Source organism: Myripristis murdjan, chromosome 7 (assembly GCF_902150065.1).
Source record: "Myripristis murdjan chromosome 7, fMyrMur1.1, whole genome shotgun sequence".
Taxonomy (NCBI): domain Eukaryota; kingdom Metazoa; phylum Chordata; class Actinopteri; order Holocentriformes; family Holocentridae; genus Myripristis; species Myripristis murdjan.
Genome location: NC_043986.1, coordinates 33,680,143 through 33,695,669, shown reverse-complemented (window position 1 = coordinate 33,695,669; position 15,527 = coordinate 33,680,143). Strand labels below are relative to the sequence as shown.

Here is a 15,527-nt window from a genome sequence, read left to right as displayed (position 1 = left end):
ACTGAGCAGAGGGTGAGATAAAATCCCACAAACAGACTCTTGGGTTTCAAATGATTCATTTCACGTTGGCCTCACAAGGCAGGGATGATCTAAAGAGCGAGTGAAATAGACTTTTCAACAAGCAACAGGTTGGCTGGAGACACTGAGGCAGTTGTAGACTTTGGCCACGATTCATGCAAGTCTCCAAAACAATCAACAGCGACTGGTCATGGACGGACACCACAGAGGCAGAAGGGTGTGTTTGCATGGCTGCCATTTCATGAGACAGGGAGCTGACACAGAAAAACCAAAGCCTCTCTCCACCCCCCCCCTCCCCTTGCTATATTGGCACGGGCCCCCAGCAATCCGGCGTTTTAATGCTGCAATGTAAATCCCTAACATGGAGGGTTTACCCTTCTCTCTCCCCACACAGCTCTCAGTTTTCTTTCTTCGTCTGCCAAACCTATCACGAGTGGGAGCAAGGGGAGACTGGAGTACTTTTTGCATCACCCCCCTCCTAGCAGGAGTGGGCGACGTCAGCCCCCTCTCCTTGGTAACAGAGGAAAGAGAAAAGGGATGGGGAGATAAAGTGCGAGACAGAGGGAGGAGGCAGGCGTCTCCTTTTGATGTGCCGTGGCGTTTGATGCCAGGTTGATATCTCCCCTACTAAACTGGCAGAGTGCTCTCCACCCCATCCCCCCTTTAGCGCTCTCTTCCCCCCGCGGCACCACCCCACCCTGTTCCACGCTCGCACCCCCAACCCCTGAAGTCTGTCACGGACCGCCGTCGTCAAATCCTGTCGCAAATGAGCTGAGATGAGCGTCGGAGCTGCCTCGCCTCAGCCCCTTAATGAGCTGGGAGGCTCGCCCACTGCTAGCTCAGTTTGAGGCGAGGCGTCTCGTGAACAGCGGAGGTGTGCAGCAGCTTCATACTGAGGGACAGCCATGGGTAGCTAGCTCCAGACATCTGTCATAGGTGTAGTGGATGATGGGCATTTAATAAGGCTCCAATTAACACTGGAAGCTCCTCGCGCCCCGCGCACTGCCATTTGACAAGACTGTGGTTATTGCGTGTGCATGCCTTTAGAATCAAGTTGCACACGCAGGGCAGAGCTCCGGTGGTTCATGTGGCACTTTCCATTTCACCCACAACAGCAGGCTCAGTCAAACCCCGTGCAGGAATCCTGGCCACATTCAGTGACCACTCACTGACAGCTTGACTGGCATTTTATCTTTGTGAAATTAAAGGACCATACCACTGTTTCTGTACAGTATGTTTAGCGCAATATTTACAAAATGTATAGACTTCATGTTTCTGTTGATCCACTATGATATAAAAATGAACTTTCAGAGACGTCTAACTTTCTTCACAGCAGTATTCCATCACCATAAGAAAGTCCTCCACATTAGTTTTTCTAAAAGCAGCAGCACTGTTGTGTGTTGATGACTTGAAACTGGGTGGTTGGAAATGGCGTCTCCATTGCAAAATAGTCCTGGGGAAATGTTTGCTTTACAGCCAATTCTGAGTTCTGTGGATTATGAACGCTGATGACTTTGTTAGCCACAAAATCAGAACATTATAAGGCAGCTCTCTCAACCACAATTCAAATTTGAAAATAGAGGGATTTTGATTCTGTGTTGTGAAATTTCTAGTACCCCTGCATGATTTGCAAAATGGTTTGTTGCAAAGTAAAATGTGGGGAAATTGCAGTAAACGGGCCAAAATGTTCAAAATCACTGGTATGTCTCTTTAACCTAATCCCTCTTTATGTGACAGCATAGAAAATCAAGCGAGAAAAGAGGGATAGCTGAACGGCAGGATAAGTCTAACAATAAATAAGGAGGTAAAATCAAACTCATAATGTGCCCACTATTGGACAAAGTGCTTCCACATATACGTTTTCCCATGTAAAGGAAGTTATAGAGGAAATCACTATTGGTCTATTGTTTTTCATAGAAATTATAGCTATGAAAACAATAATAACGACTGCATTTTTGTAAGATTTGGGCAGTCTTACAAAGACGTACCTGTGGTGTTTCACTCTCAGTTGAGCCTCTGGTCTTGACAGCTTGATGGCAGTGTTAATTTCGTTGGCTATTTTTCAATTTAGTTTTAGTCTTAGTCTTGTGTCAAATGCCCTTATTAGTTTTAGTCATATTTAGTCAACTTGAATTCCTTTTTGTTTAGTCACATTTTAGTCAATGAAAAGTCTTGGCATTTTAGTCTAGTTTTAGTCGAAGAAAATCCAAAGTATTTTAGTCTAGTTTTAGTCGACTAAATTACAAAGTATTTTAGTCTAGTTTTAGTCAATAGTCTTATAGTTTTTTTCTTCATTGGATGCTGAACTATTTTTGAAGATGGCAATGCAACCTCTATTCCTGTAGATTCACTGGGACGAGCAAGGGTTCCTTTTCACCTTTGTGTTGTCATTTTTTCTTTTAACAACACACGGGCCCTGAGATCCTGGCTAAAATATGAAATTCAAAAGCACAGGATGTAAATCATACATGATGCTGTTTTATGGCTGGTAAAAAAAAAATATATATATATATATATATATATATATATATATCTATATCTATATATATATATATAGATATATATATAGATATAGATATAGATATAGATAGATATATATTATTAGCTGGTACATGTTCTCAGATTATTGGTATTGGCAGATGAGCCAGAAAGTTATTTTTTGGACTCTGCCTGATGCCATCTTGGACTTTGAGGACCACAATGTAAATAAGTCTACTTTTTGTGTTTTATCCTTAATTGTTTCTTAATCAAGTGCAGCACGGTGTATGAGCATTGTGGCTTAAAATTGATCAAATAAATCAAGTTAGGTGTAACGATGTTCCTCCATTCTTGATTTTCCTTCTCATCTCCCAGTACAACACAAAACTCACGAGCTAGCCAACGATGCACTAAGCAAAGTGCAGTAAAGGGACGAGCACAAAAACTAGAGCCAAGGCCAATGGCAAGGCCTTTTTGTCAGCAGCAGTAATTCAGATGCTTTTGTCTGAATGATGTGTGTGAGAGAGGTCCTACTTACTCATCATCTGGTGTTAGCTGCACTGGTTCATTGGTAAACTGGGTGTCAAAGTTTTCGAGGCCGTAGTCATCTGTGATTTGAGGTTTGAAAGGCGGTGTCACCAGTTTTTTTTCCAGCTGGAGGGAAAACATAAGAACATCACATGAACAGTGCACTGTAAAACATTCCTTATAAGAAAGCCCTTTATTGAACCAGAAAGAAATTCAAATTATCACTGTCTTTTCTCTTTATGCGTGTCACTGTATACAATAATCAACATACAAACATGTCAACCAGCAAGTCATAATAATAACATAATTATAACCCAATGCTTTGTTGTGATGACACATTGTGTCATGGTTGGTATCCATGTAAATAAGGTAAATAAAAGGGATGGACATAAAATGTCTAAAGAAAAAATAAATGCATAAACAATAATTACACACTTAAATGTGTGGGAGGGACAGCTTTTCCCCTATGATATTAAATTAGCTACCATACTAATAAGGAGACTAAAGCTCAGGCACAGTGGTGGTGCATAAATAAGTCCCACCAAGCCAAGAGGGGAAAATATTCCATTGCTCTCCATTGACCTTATATTGTGAATCCTTGCGATTTTGGTTTGTAAACAAGCTAGAAAAAAATACCCAAGAGCTGCTGTGTGGTGGGAAGCACTAAAAATAATCTAGAATCAAGTTTTTCTGAAATTCAAACTGAAAACCAGGACATCAAGAAGAGAAAATTGGATTCAGGCAATAAGACATGAAGCGGCAGGGGAGACACTGGGGGACCCGGACACTTGATATGGTCATGTGTGCCGCAAGCATTTTATCACCAGTAAGTCAAAGTCAGGCCTGTTACTATTAGCTAAGAAAGTAGTAATTATATTTTTTAAATTAAATAATCTTTAGAGGATAAAAAGGTTGTATTGGATTGAATAAATCTGTATAACAGCTAGCTACCTTGCCCAAAGTCATTAGCTAACTAGCTCAGCTTTCATGTGGCCACAGATGTAGTTTTTTCCTCCCTGCTGTAATTTGATAGCTGTAATCAGGGAGAGTATTTAAAAAGTAAAACAATTTCTGCAGACTGCATGATTTTAGCTCAGGTTTCCTTTCTCTCAGCCACAGGTCTTTTGATAGCAGTTTCACATTTGGTTGCAGTGACTGGCATCAGCTGTGCTCCCCTCCAGTGGGCGTGGCTTTTCAAGTATGATGTTTTGTGCACCAGTGTTACCGGATGTGCGATAATTATCATATTTGTGCAATAATTTTTGCCCTCGATATGTGATCAATTATGCCAACAAGTGGCCAAAATACGATCATTTCACCATTTCACAGAAATAATCCATATAATGACTATATTTCTGCTAAGTTTTTCTTTTTAACATTACAAATAGTCCAAATGTAGATCTGTGTTCAGAGGGAAACACACTCTGCAAATCACTTCTCCTCGTTGCTACATGACATGCATACGTCCATGGAGGCAAAGGCGAGAACACAGCGGTCTCCCACAGCCTATGTTGTGAGCAAATGATATGTTTTCGCCTGCCGTTTGGCTTTGGTAATTGGCTGGAGTGTGTGTGAGTGTGCAGTGTCATACAAGGTTGTTTCTGGCAAAACTGTTGTGCACTCTCTCTGTTATATTACAGAGTATCAGTCGACATGTTTTTGGTGGACAGCCCACAAATGTCAATGTGAGGGCAAGGAGTGACAGGTCTTTCAAATGCTGAAAATATAAAATATATGTATTAATGGCTAATTAGTGGCCAAAGGGAATTTTATATGTGACTGTGACATGTGAATGTGCAGAATCTGCACCTGGGGCCGGATTCTCCAAAGGTTCTTAAGATTAAATTTCTTCTTAAGTTCCACTTTTTTTCTTAAGTTTGGGTTTAAGAAGAATCTTAAGATATTTTCGAATTCACAAACAAAATATCTTAAGAATCCAAACAAAAGATCTTAAGAATGTTCTCAACTTTATTCTTAAGATTTTTCTTAAGAATAAATGGGATTCTTGAAAGAAATTATCTTACTATTTTTCTTAAATAGTATCGTAACTTTAAGACAGGTAAAGGTCGTCTTAATTAACCACATGCTGTGTGAAGGTAAGCTATTTTTCAAACATCTTTGATTAATTTAGAGCCGAATTTGATTATATAACATAGATTAATGTAGTAGGCTAATACCTTAATAATTTTACATTGTATATGTTAACATAGTGATAATCGTTATCGAAACTGTAATTCAGCCTAATATCTAAACCAATATTTAGACACATGTAGGCTATTGTTTCTGAGTCTATGAGGACATTTTGTCAAGTGTCAGTTATATTTAGATTCCATTAACTAATAGGTTAGTAATATCGTCGCTGTCCAATACAAAGTATGTATCTCAATTTTTGAGAAAACACTTTTATAACATCAAATCAAAGTTGAAACTATAATGGATATTGTTTTGTTGTATTTTAGATGGAGCTGCTGTGGGTTGCAGCTCGAGGCTGTTTACATAAAGGTAGATAGTTGAGAAGTTCGTAAGTGGAAAAAATTAAGAAGTTCTTAAGATAATGTGCAGTTCTTAAGAAAATAATGGGGAATAGCACTTGAGAACATTCTTATGAACTTCTCATTTTTCCTCTTAAGAAACGTCTTAAGATTATTAGTAAGAACTTTTTGGAGAATCCGGCCCCTGTTTACTATTTAATAGACAAAATTTAATCTAGGATACCCTTAACCTGCAAGACAGACATATGATAAAGAACACATTTAACTTGCAATGTGAAATATTTAATTGGTGATTGGTGAATTTTACTAATGATTTGCTTTAATTGGTGATGTAAATATTTTGTGTATTTTCTTATGTGCTCTCCTTGTAGGTTAATCCTGTACTCATGAAAATGAGGCTCTGGTCTTTCAGTGTATGTATGTATTCAATGAAAGTTAAATGAAAAGTAACGTACATTAACAAATTGCCATATCTGGTGCATCCTACTGTACAGGACAAATACTTTTGCTGCTACATTGCTCAGTAGCAATGAAGAAATAAGCGAGAGAGGGAGAGAAAAAAAGAGACTAGAATAGAAAGGGATGAAACTGCAGAGTAATTGTGGCTGTGTGATTCAGCCAGGAGAGTTTTTGTCTGGTTTGTTTCCATGGTTTCACATCAGTCCCTCATCCATCCCTGTTAAAATGTCCACTGAGGACATTTTCTGAGAAAAGAAAAATTGGCAGAGGTTGGCACAGAGAAAACACAGGTTCATAGGCTTGCTCATGCAAGTTTTAGAAGGCCAGGCTTTAGGCAGATATATTGGAAGATCTGATGTGAAATAGAGGGAAAACAGAGGCTGATATATTTGGACTGAAATGGCTGATCACTGTTTTTCACTATCTTTAAATTTGATTATTTCATGGCAAAAACCAAATCAAATTCTTTGGTGTCTCCCTAATGATTTTATTCCTGGCAGTTTACATGACATTTTAAAACATCTGTTTGTGACACAAGATATGTTGCGACAAGTAACATGAATGTGAATTGTCCCAAAGAAGCACCACACCCATATGTTGAATGTTAGATTTGTTGTAAGAGTATTTTTAGGACATTTTATGACTTTTAAATGACTTACCATAAATATCACTTGCAAATGACTTCTGAAAACATATTTGAAACCTACACTGTGCATTATTCTGGACACTTCTTGAGATGTAATGATATAAACTAATACTGACTTGGACTGGCCGTGTTTTCAGTACTTTTCTCTACAACAAAGTTTGTTGGCAGAATGCACATACTCAAACTCCTCCACTGTTTCCCCTATATTACTATTAGTAGAAGTAGTATTACATTTACTTTTTATTATGAAAGAAACACAAACTTTTCAATGTCTGAGCATGGGAAGGTGGTAATGTAACTATACTATCTAAATGAGTAGGCACTGTTGTTAGAGTAATCCTCAGCTTTGGTCCAGTGTTGGGGGGTCAAGTTGCCACATGGTGTGCACATGGTGGTGAAATCTCCTCATTAGTTGCTCTGTGCTCCTCTGGGCTGATATCCAACAATACTGGATTTTTATCGCTCCATTCCATACCAAAACAGCCCCCAGAATAGCATTTGAGCACATAAATGAACATGAACGAAGCATAAAACGCCAATTTAAAACAAACAAACAAACAAAACAAGATACTCATTTTTTTAGCAATGAAATATCTCTTTTGTTGTTACTTTCCTGTTTGAATTGGAAAGAAGATCTGGCATATAGGGTTTGCAGGAAATGTCTGCCTGGTAACCTTGCGCCAGAAAGAAACAAACAGATGGTACTTTCACAAATAATTGAAATTACATGGGAAAAAACTAGGTGCCGGGACTTGTTCTTTACACTGGCATTGGCATTAGCATGGATTTGGCCTCGCATCCGCTTTGTTTATGTGCTTAAAGTGTAATTTTGGGAGCTGTTTTGCTATAGAAGTGAATGGAGAGATACTACATCCAGGCAAATATTCAACCCAAACACTATACCAAAGTTCAATTTTGCTTTAAGCATGACTTTTTTAATGATTCATTTTCTTTTTCTTGACCTTGTATCGCTCTGATTGGTTGTTGCCAGCCTCAGATTTCAGTCTTGGTGAGTCTTGTATTGCTTCACACTACACAAACACAGCCAGATTCACACCCACGAGTCGCTAGTCATCCGCCTGTTTCATACAAGATGATCTTCAATGACCGCCCTAGAACTGTCATTAAATTTGTCTAGTGTGATTAGACTGTAGGTGTTTTGGTGTTGTGCGTGTTTAGCTCCTACACAGCTCCTGCTTTTCCTGCTGCTTTCTGCAGCACCCTCTATGGATCATTAGCCTTATTGGTTCAAAGCACTCTGTGGTGAGAACTTCAAACAAACAACAGAGAGGAACTCGGATTTTCACTTGTTGCCATTCTATCTCCTCTTCATCCCCCGATCTCCCCCTTTGTCCCCCAATCTCCATCTCTCTCTCCTTCTCTCTCTCTGCCTCTTACACCTCCTTTTTTTCTACACTGTCAGTCTCCCCCTCACTTGCCATTTTCATCCCTCATCTCTTTGTCTTTGTCCCACTTCTCTCACTTTCTCATTTATTGTCAGTTCTTTCACCTTTTCATCTCTCCCTCTCTTTCCTTTTCTCCTCCTTCCTTCCCCACTCTGCTCTCTGATGTGTTGTTGGGCAGAGTGAGCTCTGTATGGTGGTAATGAAGCACGTAGAGGACCAGAAAGGAGCCCTACACCTTCACACACACACACACACACACACACACTTACAAATACACAGGAGGTGGCCCTGAGGCCAGAAGGGTACATGAAAGAGGAACGCGTGAGCCAAGGCTGTATAGGAGATCCGAGGGTCCGCAGATCATAGGACTTTGCGGGGGGGGTATGTCTGTGTGTGTGTGTGTGTGTGAGTGTGTGTGCGCATGTGAATTCCAGAGGCAAAGATGATTCCAGGATGGGATTGGACAGTGTGACTCATTGCCACAGGAGCCTGATCTGAGGTAGCTGCTGATGTGACTGGCAACTAATTACAGCCAATCAACAGATGAGAAGGCACACACGCACACACACACACATTCTCAGTATTTACAGTAATAAAAACAACACTACACACAGTGAATTCCAGACTTTAAGTAGTACTCATCTCTCTTCCCAGCTCATCTGTTGTCTACAACTATGAGGGTGAGTCTCCGTAAACACAAGGGAACGAACATTAGACAGAAATCACTGCTGTTTGGAATTCCGAAATTGCAATATCTTTCAAAATGCCTCTGAGTTTTGAAGCAGCTACTGTTAGATTATCAAAACCCCACAAGTAAATGCTAGCTGACATATCAATCCCCATGCACTGCAACTGATGTGATTACTGAGTGCGAATAATCACACAATATAAAGCTGCAGCGAGCACATCTGGTAAGGCTGCATGTCAATTTGAAACAAGTTCAATGTTGTTCATACACCACCACCTGAACACTGAAATGCCCAGAGCGTTGCCTCAGTGATGCCAAGAATAATGTTTAGTGGTAGACTTAAACTGGGTGGTTGTTTTATTAAAAAGTTCTATCTAAACCACGATAGGTCACTATGATTTGAAAGTTTGGGCAGCAGTGCTTGCAGGACCGTGTAGTTGTGTTTAAGGTTGGCCTTCATGTTGTCAGCATTCATTAAAGAACAGTTAACAAGGCGTTGACTCCTGGAAAAGGTGAGACACAGAAAGCGTCCATGAATAGAGGATGGGAGTCTATTCTCTTGTCTAAATATCAGGAATAAAAACAACACTCCACACAGTGAATTCCAGTTCTACTTAGTGCCAAATGATCAAGTTCTCCTCAACGCGCGTCGACATGACAGTTCTTTGGCAGTAAAGAACTGTGCATTTGGAGAGGGAATAAAAGAGCAAGGCACGTAAATGATATTCAAACGTGTCACCTCTTCAGAGAGAAAGCCCAGCGCTCCCTCAGGAACTGTCTGATGAATATTAATATGTCGTAACAACAGCAGCGGCATGCCAGGCCTGTCAGGTCTGGAGACAGGTTTCCAGTTTGAGGGCAGAGAGCGTCGCTCCTCCACCTCTCACAGCTTTGTCAACTTGTTTTTCCTCCACGCTACATGGGAGCTTTGTCGCTGGGCTTGGGATGTCTCTGCTTTGATATCTTTCCCCAGCTTGCCTTTGGTGTGTACTTCACAGGCACCATGGAAGCACTCATTAATAGACCCTGACAATTGTTTTTCTCCTCTTTTACGCTCCCACCACACCTGCCACCCCATCTAATTGTCCCATGGGGGTCACTGTAAAAATGAGCATGGAGAAATACTTAGATGTCCACCAAATTTCATGGGAAGGTTGGTTATGGGCCAAGGATGAAGTCCCTTATTTTTCATGATCCATGGCCAAAAATAGGCAAGGTAGTGGGTGTGGCATATTCCAATAGATTAACTGGCATAATTTCCAAAGGGAAGAAAACTTTTAAGGCTGTTGAAGGCGAGCATGGTAGTGGGCGTGGCAACTTTCCAACAGGTTTGCGTGACACCTCAAAATTTTGACTTGAGGTTTATCCTGGGGTAAGACACAATATATTAAAGTTCTCACACGGATTGGGCCACGCCCACTTCTCCCTGGCCACACCCACTAAGTACTTATATGTTATGCCAGAGCCCGTCTACGACGAGCCTTGCCACTCTCCATGAACCCCCGTTGTATCGAACTTGGTTGCAGTTCCACCGTAATTCCACTGGGGGTGATTGCGGGCGAGTGCAGAATGAATGGGGCTCTATGGAGCTAAACGGCTAAATTTGTCTCTTACTCCTGTTTATGGCTGAAAAATCGCAAATACGGTTGTAGTTTCTGAAAGTCCAGTATGGATTATAAGTTAAAAGTGAAATTAGCGAGAACTTCTATCCTTTCAGTTTCCTACAGTTTGGGCTGTTGTTGGCCATAACACACTAGCATTTGCTAATGAATGCTGATTGGTCAGTGAGGGACTTGCGGCTGTTTACGACGAGGGATCCCACTTGATGGCACATGAAGACCAAGAGAATCTGGAAACCCCACTCTTAAGGAGGACTTTTCCATCAAAGCTGATATTTGTGTGTACAGAGAATGTCTAATATAGCACAGACGGGCTCTGGCCAAAGTGTCTCGAGTGTCTCCGTCTGCTCTCCGGAGACGGGCTCTGGAAATTGTCATAAAGCAGTACCTCTTGCGATATGAAATGTGTGACGTCATCACACTTTTTGAACGGCTTTTTAGAACAGATAGGTGAACTTAAAAAATCCAATATTCAGCTGAGTGTATTTTTTTTTTCTATGATGTTTACCAATTTGCACTTTGAATAAAGCAAAAAAAAAAAAGGAGCACATCATTGTCGGTTTTTGAAAAATATGAGGATATGACAGTTGTGAAATTATGTTTTGTACCTTTCATTTTTTAACAGTCTAGACCTAGACCATCATAGAGGGCAAGACAAAAACCCCAGGCCACAAAACTCTGAGGTCAAAATGGCTCTCTGCAGCCTGGAAAGGATTGCAATGGGTGCCATGTGGGCAATTACTAGCTCAAGTCAAATACAGTCAAATATGTTTTAACATTAGTGTGTAAATGACAGCAGGGAGTGTCAGAGTGTACTCTGACTCCTCTGACAGGGCATACATGGCATACATGCACAAAGACATCATTAGCTTGGCAAGGTGAAAACCCCTTAATATTGTATGGCCTATATCCTGCTTTCATGTTGTTTTCACATAGTGCTACACATCCAAAGCACGCCATCAGTCAACTAACTGCTACCCCAACACTTAAACATGCTAATTTTCCTGTGTGTGCGAGGGAGAGAGATTAGGAATTCACTTTTATTTGCGTTGTGGCTCCAGAGAGGGGGGAGGGCACAAAAATGCATACAGTGGTGGTTTGCAGACCACGTCTACAACTATCACATCCATTTTTAACACACACACACACACACACACACACACAAACCCACACACAGAAAGGGTCCCACCAATGATTGATGTGCAGATCAAGACTGGAAAAAAGATGGATGTTATTTGTTTTTATATTGTTATATTCTTCATATCATAAGCACGCACCATCAAGTGTGACAAAGGCAAATCAAGATCTAAAATGAGAGATGTGTCACGCACTCAATGCTGAATGGCATTACACGTGGGTGTGCACTATTTATTCTGTGTTTGTTGCTGCAACATTTGTTCAAAGTGAATTGACAGATTGAGGAGTGAAAACGCAGATCAGCTGTCAGCAGCTGTCAGGACGGTTAGCATACAGCGACACAAAACCTGATGACACAAATGTACAGTACACTAGGTGGAAGAGTGGAATGTACAGTTTCCCTGTTTGGAATCTGCAGCTGCTGTTCAGCAGCCTGTTTCATTCATCTGAAATTAAATGTACTGGATGTAACATTTTTAACATTGATGTAACTTTTTTCCTTAATCTGTGGGGAGGTCAGTGAGCCAAAAAAAAAAAAAAGAAAGAAAGAAAGAAAGAAAGAAAGAATTGGATTGCACCGAACAGTCAGGGTATTTACTAGAGGTCCTTTTACAAATGATCAGTATCAGCAGAACTTGGCTGACAGGCAGGAACTAAAATGACTAACCCTAACCTTACACAAAATGACTTTGTCCTTAGGCAAAGGGACATGAATAACTAAAATATTTCACATATGAATAAAATAATATTTTAAGTGATGTAAACAATAATGATACAATCTTGTACAATAATTAACAATTAATAATTTCGCAAAAGTCCTAAATTATTCCTACTGATAAGCTCGACACTGCAGACAGACTGTTTCTTCTATTAAAATATCAGGCTTCTCAACTGGGATTACTGACTTTGAGGGCAAAAACTGGCCAAAAACTAAAAAAGAGCTCTAACCCACATTTTTTTTTAGCTCCATTCTTCTTTTTTATATAATTTTTTATGCTCTTCCAACGTTATAATACTAAAAATGCTAGAATAGCATTTATATGTATTGTTTTCTATCTTTGAGTTGAGACCAGAAATGTGTAAACTGTAAATTATTGTAGTAAAACATAACTACATGATTGGAAAAATAACAATTAGCAGAAAACAAGATATTAAATGGACTGCATTTCTATAGTGCTTTTCTAGTCTACTGACCACTCAAAGCGCTTTACAACGTTTGCCTCACATTCACCCATTCACACACACATTCACACACTGATGGCTGGGGCTGCCATGCAAGGCGCCTAGCTTTCCATCAGGAGTGGTTAGGGGTTCAGTATCTTGCTCAAGGACACTTCAACACACTCTGGAGGAGCCGGGGACCGAACTGGAAACCCTCTGATTATCAGACGACCCTTCTACCTCCTAAGCCACACCGCCTGCTGTTAGCCTTTGGCTGGGCTTTAGTATGCTTTTACTGATGTATTCAAAAAAGTTATCTGTGTATATGGTGGCCAATATGCAAAAAAAGACAGTACATATTACAGTAAAAAGCAGAAATGCAAATAAACAAACAAAAAAATACAAACAGTGATATCATTAATTATTTTGTCCAACAGGCTCCACTCTTTAAAATCCTTTGTGTAGACATGACTTAGCAGAATAGTGTGTCACAGGTGAGCACATAGTGGTGCAGACTGGACTAGGAACTTCAACAATAACCTTCTTAATGTCTTTTTAAACTATAAAATACCACGCCTGCAGTACATATCTATATTATAACTATCTGATTACTAAATTTGAGGATTCCTAGGCCAAGCCTATGCCAAGTGTTTTTAAAGCTATAGTAATGCCACTCAGAAGCTCAGCTGGTCATATCTTTTCACCTAGTGACTCTGTTGCCAATGCAAAGGAAGATGGCGATAGGGGGCGTCTTTGAGAAGCACCTCTAGTTACTAGAAAGGGCCCAGAGATTAGTCCATTTGTATCTGTTTTTTAGGCTGTTTATTTAAACGCTTTTATCATATTCTGTGTGAAGAGCTTTAGACTTTTATTATTATTATTATTATTATTATTATTATTATTATTCTCTGTTGTTTTTTTTTTTTTTGTATGGACCTTGAGTCTGGAATAAAGCATATCTATCTATCTATTTATCTATCTATCTATCTATCTATCTATATTGCGTTTACTGAGAGTAGGCTGACAGAGCATGCATGTTCTTTTTCAGCAGAAATTCCGTGAGTATGATTTCCACTGTGAGACACTGAGTTGGTGTCCCATGACGGTCTAAATGCTGTTTCAGAGAGCGCTCCACCCTAAGAAAACTAATAATTCTGGGGGAAAACACTGAATACTTCTCATTTTGGGGACAGCCATACAGTCTTCAGATTTGAAAAACAAAAAATCAAAAACCAAACCATAGGCCATTCTGTGTACATATGAAGAGTTTTTGTCCACATCACTGAATACAGCAGAACTAAAAGCCCTCCCACCCCTGACAAGGCCACAAGCCACTGTCATTCACCTTATTACTTTGACTTTAGCTCTTACCTGGTCCCAGTCTATACTGCGGAAAAATGTGTGTGATTTGATGTCTGTAAAGCCCGTCTGGACCTGGCAACCAAGCCGCTCTTTAGGATCCTGTTGGGACAAAGACAACTGGTCAGGAAAGAGAAAAAAAAAATAGAAAAAGCAGAATTTCAATTTCTGTCTTTCTGCACTTTCTTATCACATCCACTGGATGTAACTCTTTGAAACCAAGGAGCCTGTGGTTGGGCTTCTAGCTTGACAGGTTTTACTTCACCCTATATCTACATCTGCTATATCTATATATCTATATCTATACTGATATTTATCTATACATATATAGGTAACTTTTTTTTCTTCAGGTTTTCTGGTGTACCCAGGTACTGCCTCTATTTCTGTTACCTTTATTACATAAGTCTAATGATTCTCCACAAATACAAACACCGACACTTGTGTTTTAGGTCCAGACGACATTCCACCTCTTTTTTGCTCCCCACATGGACCGTTTGCCTGCATAAAACCACCCTGACTACAAACACTAACGGAGTCTTGTTCCTCGTCCATAAATTCTATATATGTATATGTTGTATATTTAATCTGTTCATGGAGATGACACACAAACTGGCAATGCTGCAGAAAGTACTGAAATCCTTTGTTAAAATAAATGGAATATCATAATGCAAAAATACTCCCTCTAATATGTAGTGGAGTCAAGCAAAACTGAAGCACTCAAGTCATGTGCGAGTGCCTCAAAACTGTACTTAGGTGAAATACTTGAGTAAATGTGCCTTCTTACTTTACACCTTTGCAAACTGGATCAAAATTTGGGAATAGTAATGCCAGGCTGTTCTACATAATTAAGCATCTGAGATACACACGTACACATTTTCTTTTAGCACCACTAAATGTAAATCCCAGTTAGCCAATCTCTGCTAATCACCCTTTCTTCTATAAATGTGATATCACTGGGATATCATACACTAAAGTCATATCAAGAGGTAGCATTTACTATTTTCATGTGTTATACAACCCCTAGGAGCAATTGCTGCATGGCCAAATTTGTTGCTGATTATGAATATGAATATGTCTGTTATACAACTTGCTGCTGCCACACACACCATGCTAAGACTCAGGCAGCACTCTTTTCATCACAACAATTATGGCAATGACTTAAAAAAGCACAGTGCATGTGAAAAGCTACAAGGCCAACTGCATAAACAGGAGCACCCCAGTGCATTGGAGTGATACCACAATCTCACAAACACACACACACTCACTCACACACACAAAAGAAACCCCATAGCAATAATTTTGACACGCACTCACCCCATACATACATGAAGATATCCACATGTTCTGTACATATGTTGATCATATCTGAGTACATCTGTGCTTTCAATACATTTGATGAGGTGAACAGTTTTTTTTCCAAAAAGCGTGTAGTACATGTGGACACTTTCTGTACATATGCCCTGTAGGATCAGAAATAGTCTATACAGGGAGTTGTTCCACCTACAGGAATACATGGCTCCACCTCCAGGGGGCGAT

General features: G+C 39.9%; 1 protein-coding gene across 3 annotated transcripts in view; it reads right to left on the bottom strand.

Annotated features, from left to right (window-relative positions):
* prkcz (protein kinase C, zeta) overlaps positions 1 to 15,527 on the bottom strand; it is a 142,094-nt gene that overhangs the window by 9,603 nt on the left and 116,964 nt on the right. For all 3 annotated transcript variants that reach the window (XM_030055229.1, XM_030055230.1, XM_030055231.1), the window contains 2 exons: positions 14,004 to 14,093; positions 3,035 to 3,150 (listed from right to left, as the gene is read on the bottom strand). In XM_030055229.1, the coding sequence (XP_029911089.1) occupies positions 3,035 to 3,150; positions 14,004 to 14,093 (206 nt within the window). The remainder of the gene's footprint in view (positions 1 to 3,034; positions 3,151 to 14,003; positions 14,094 to 15,527) is intronic.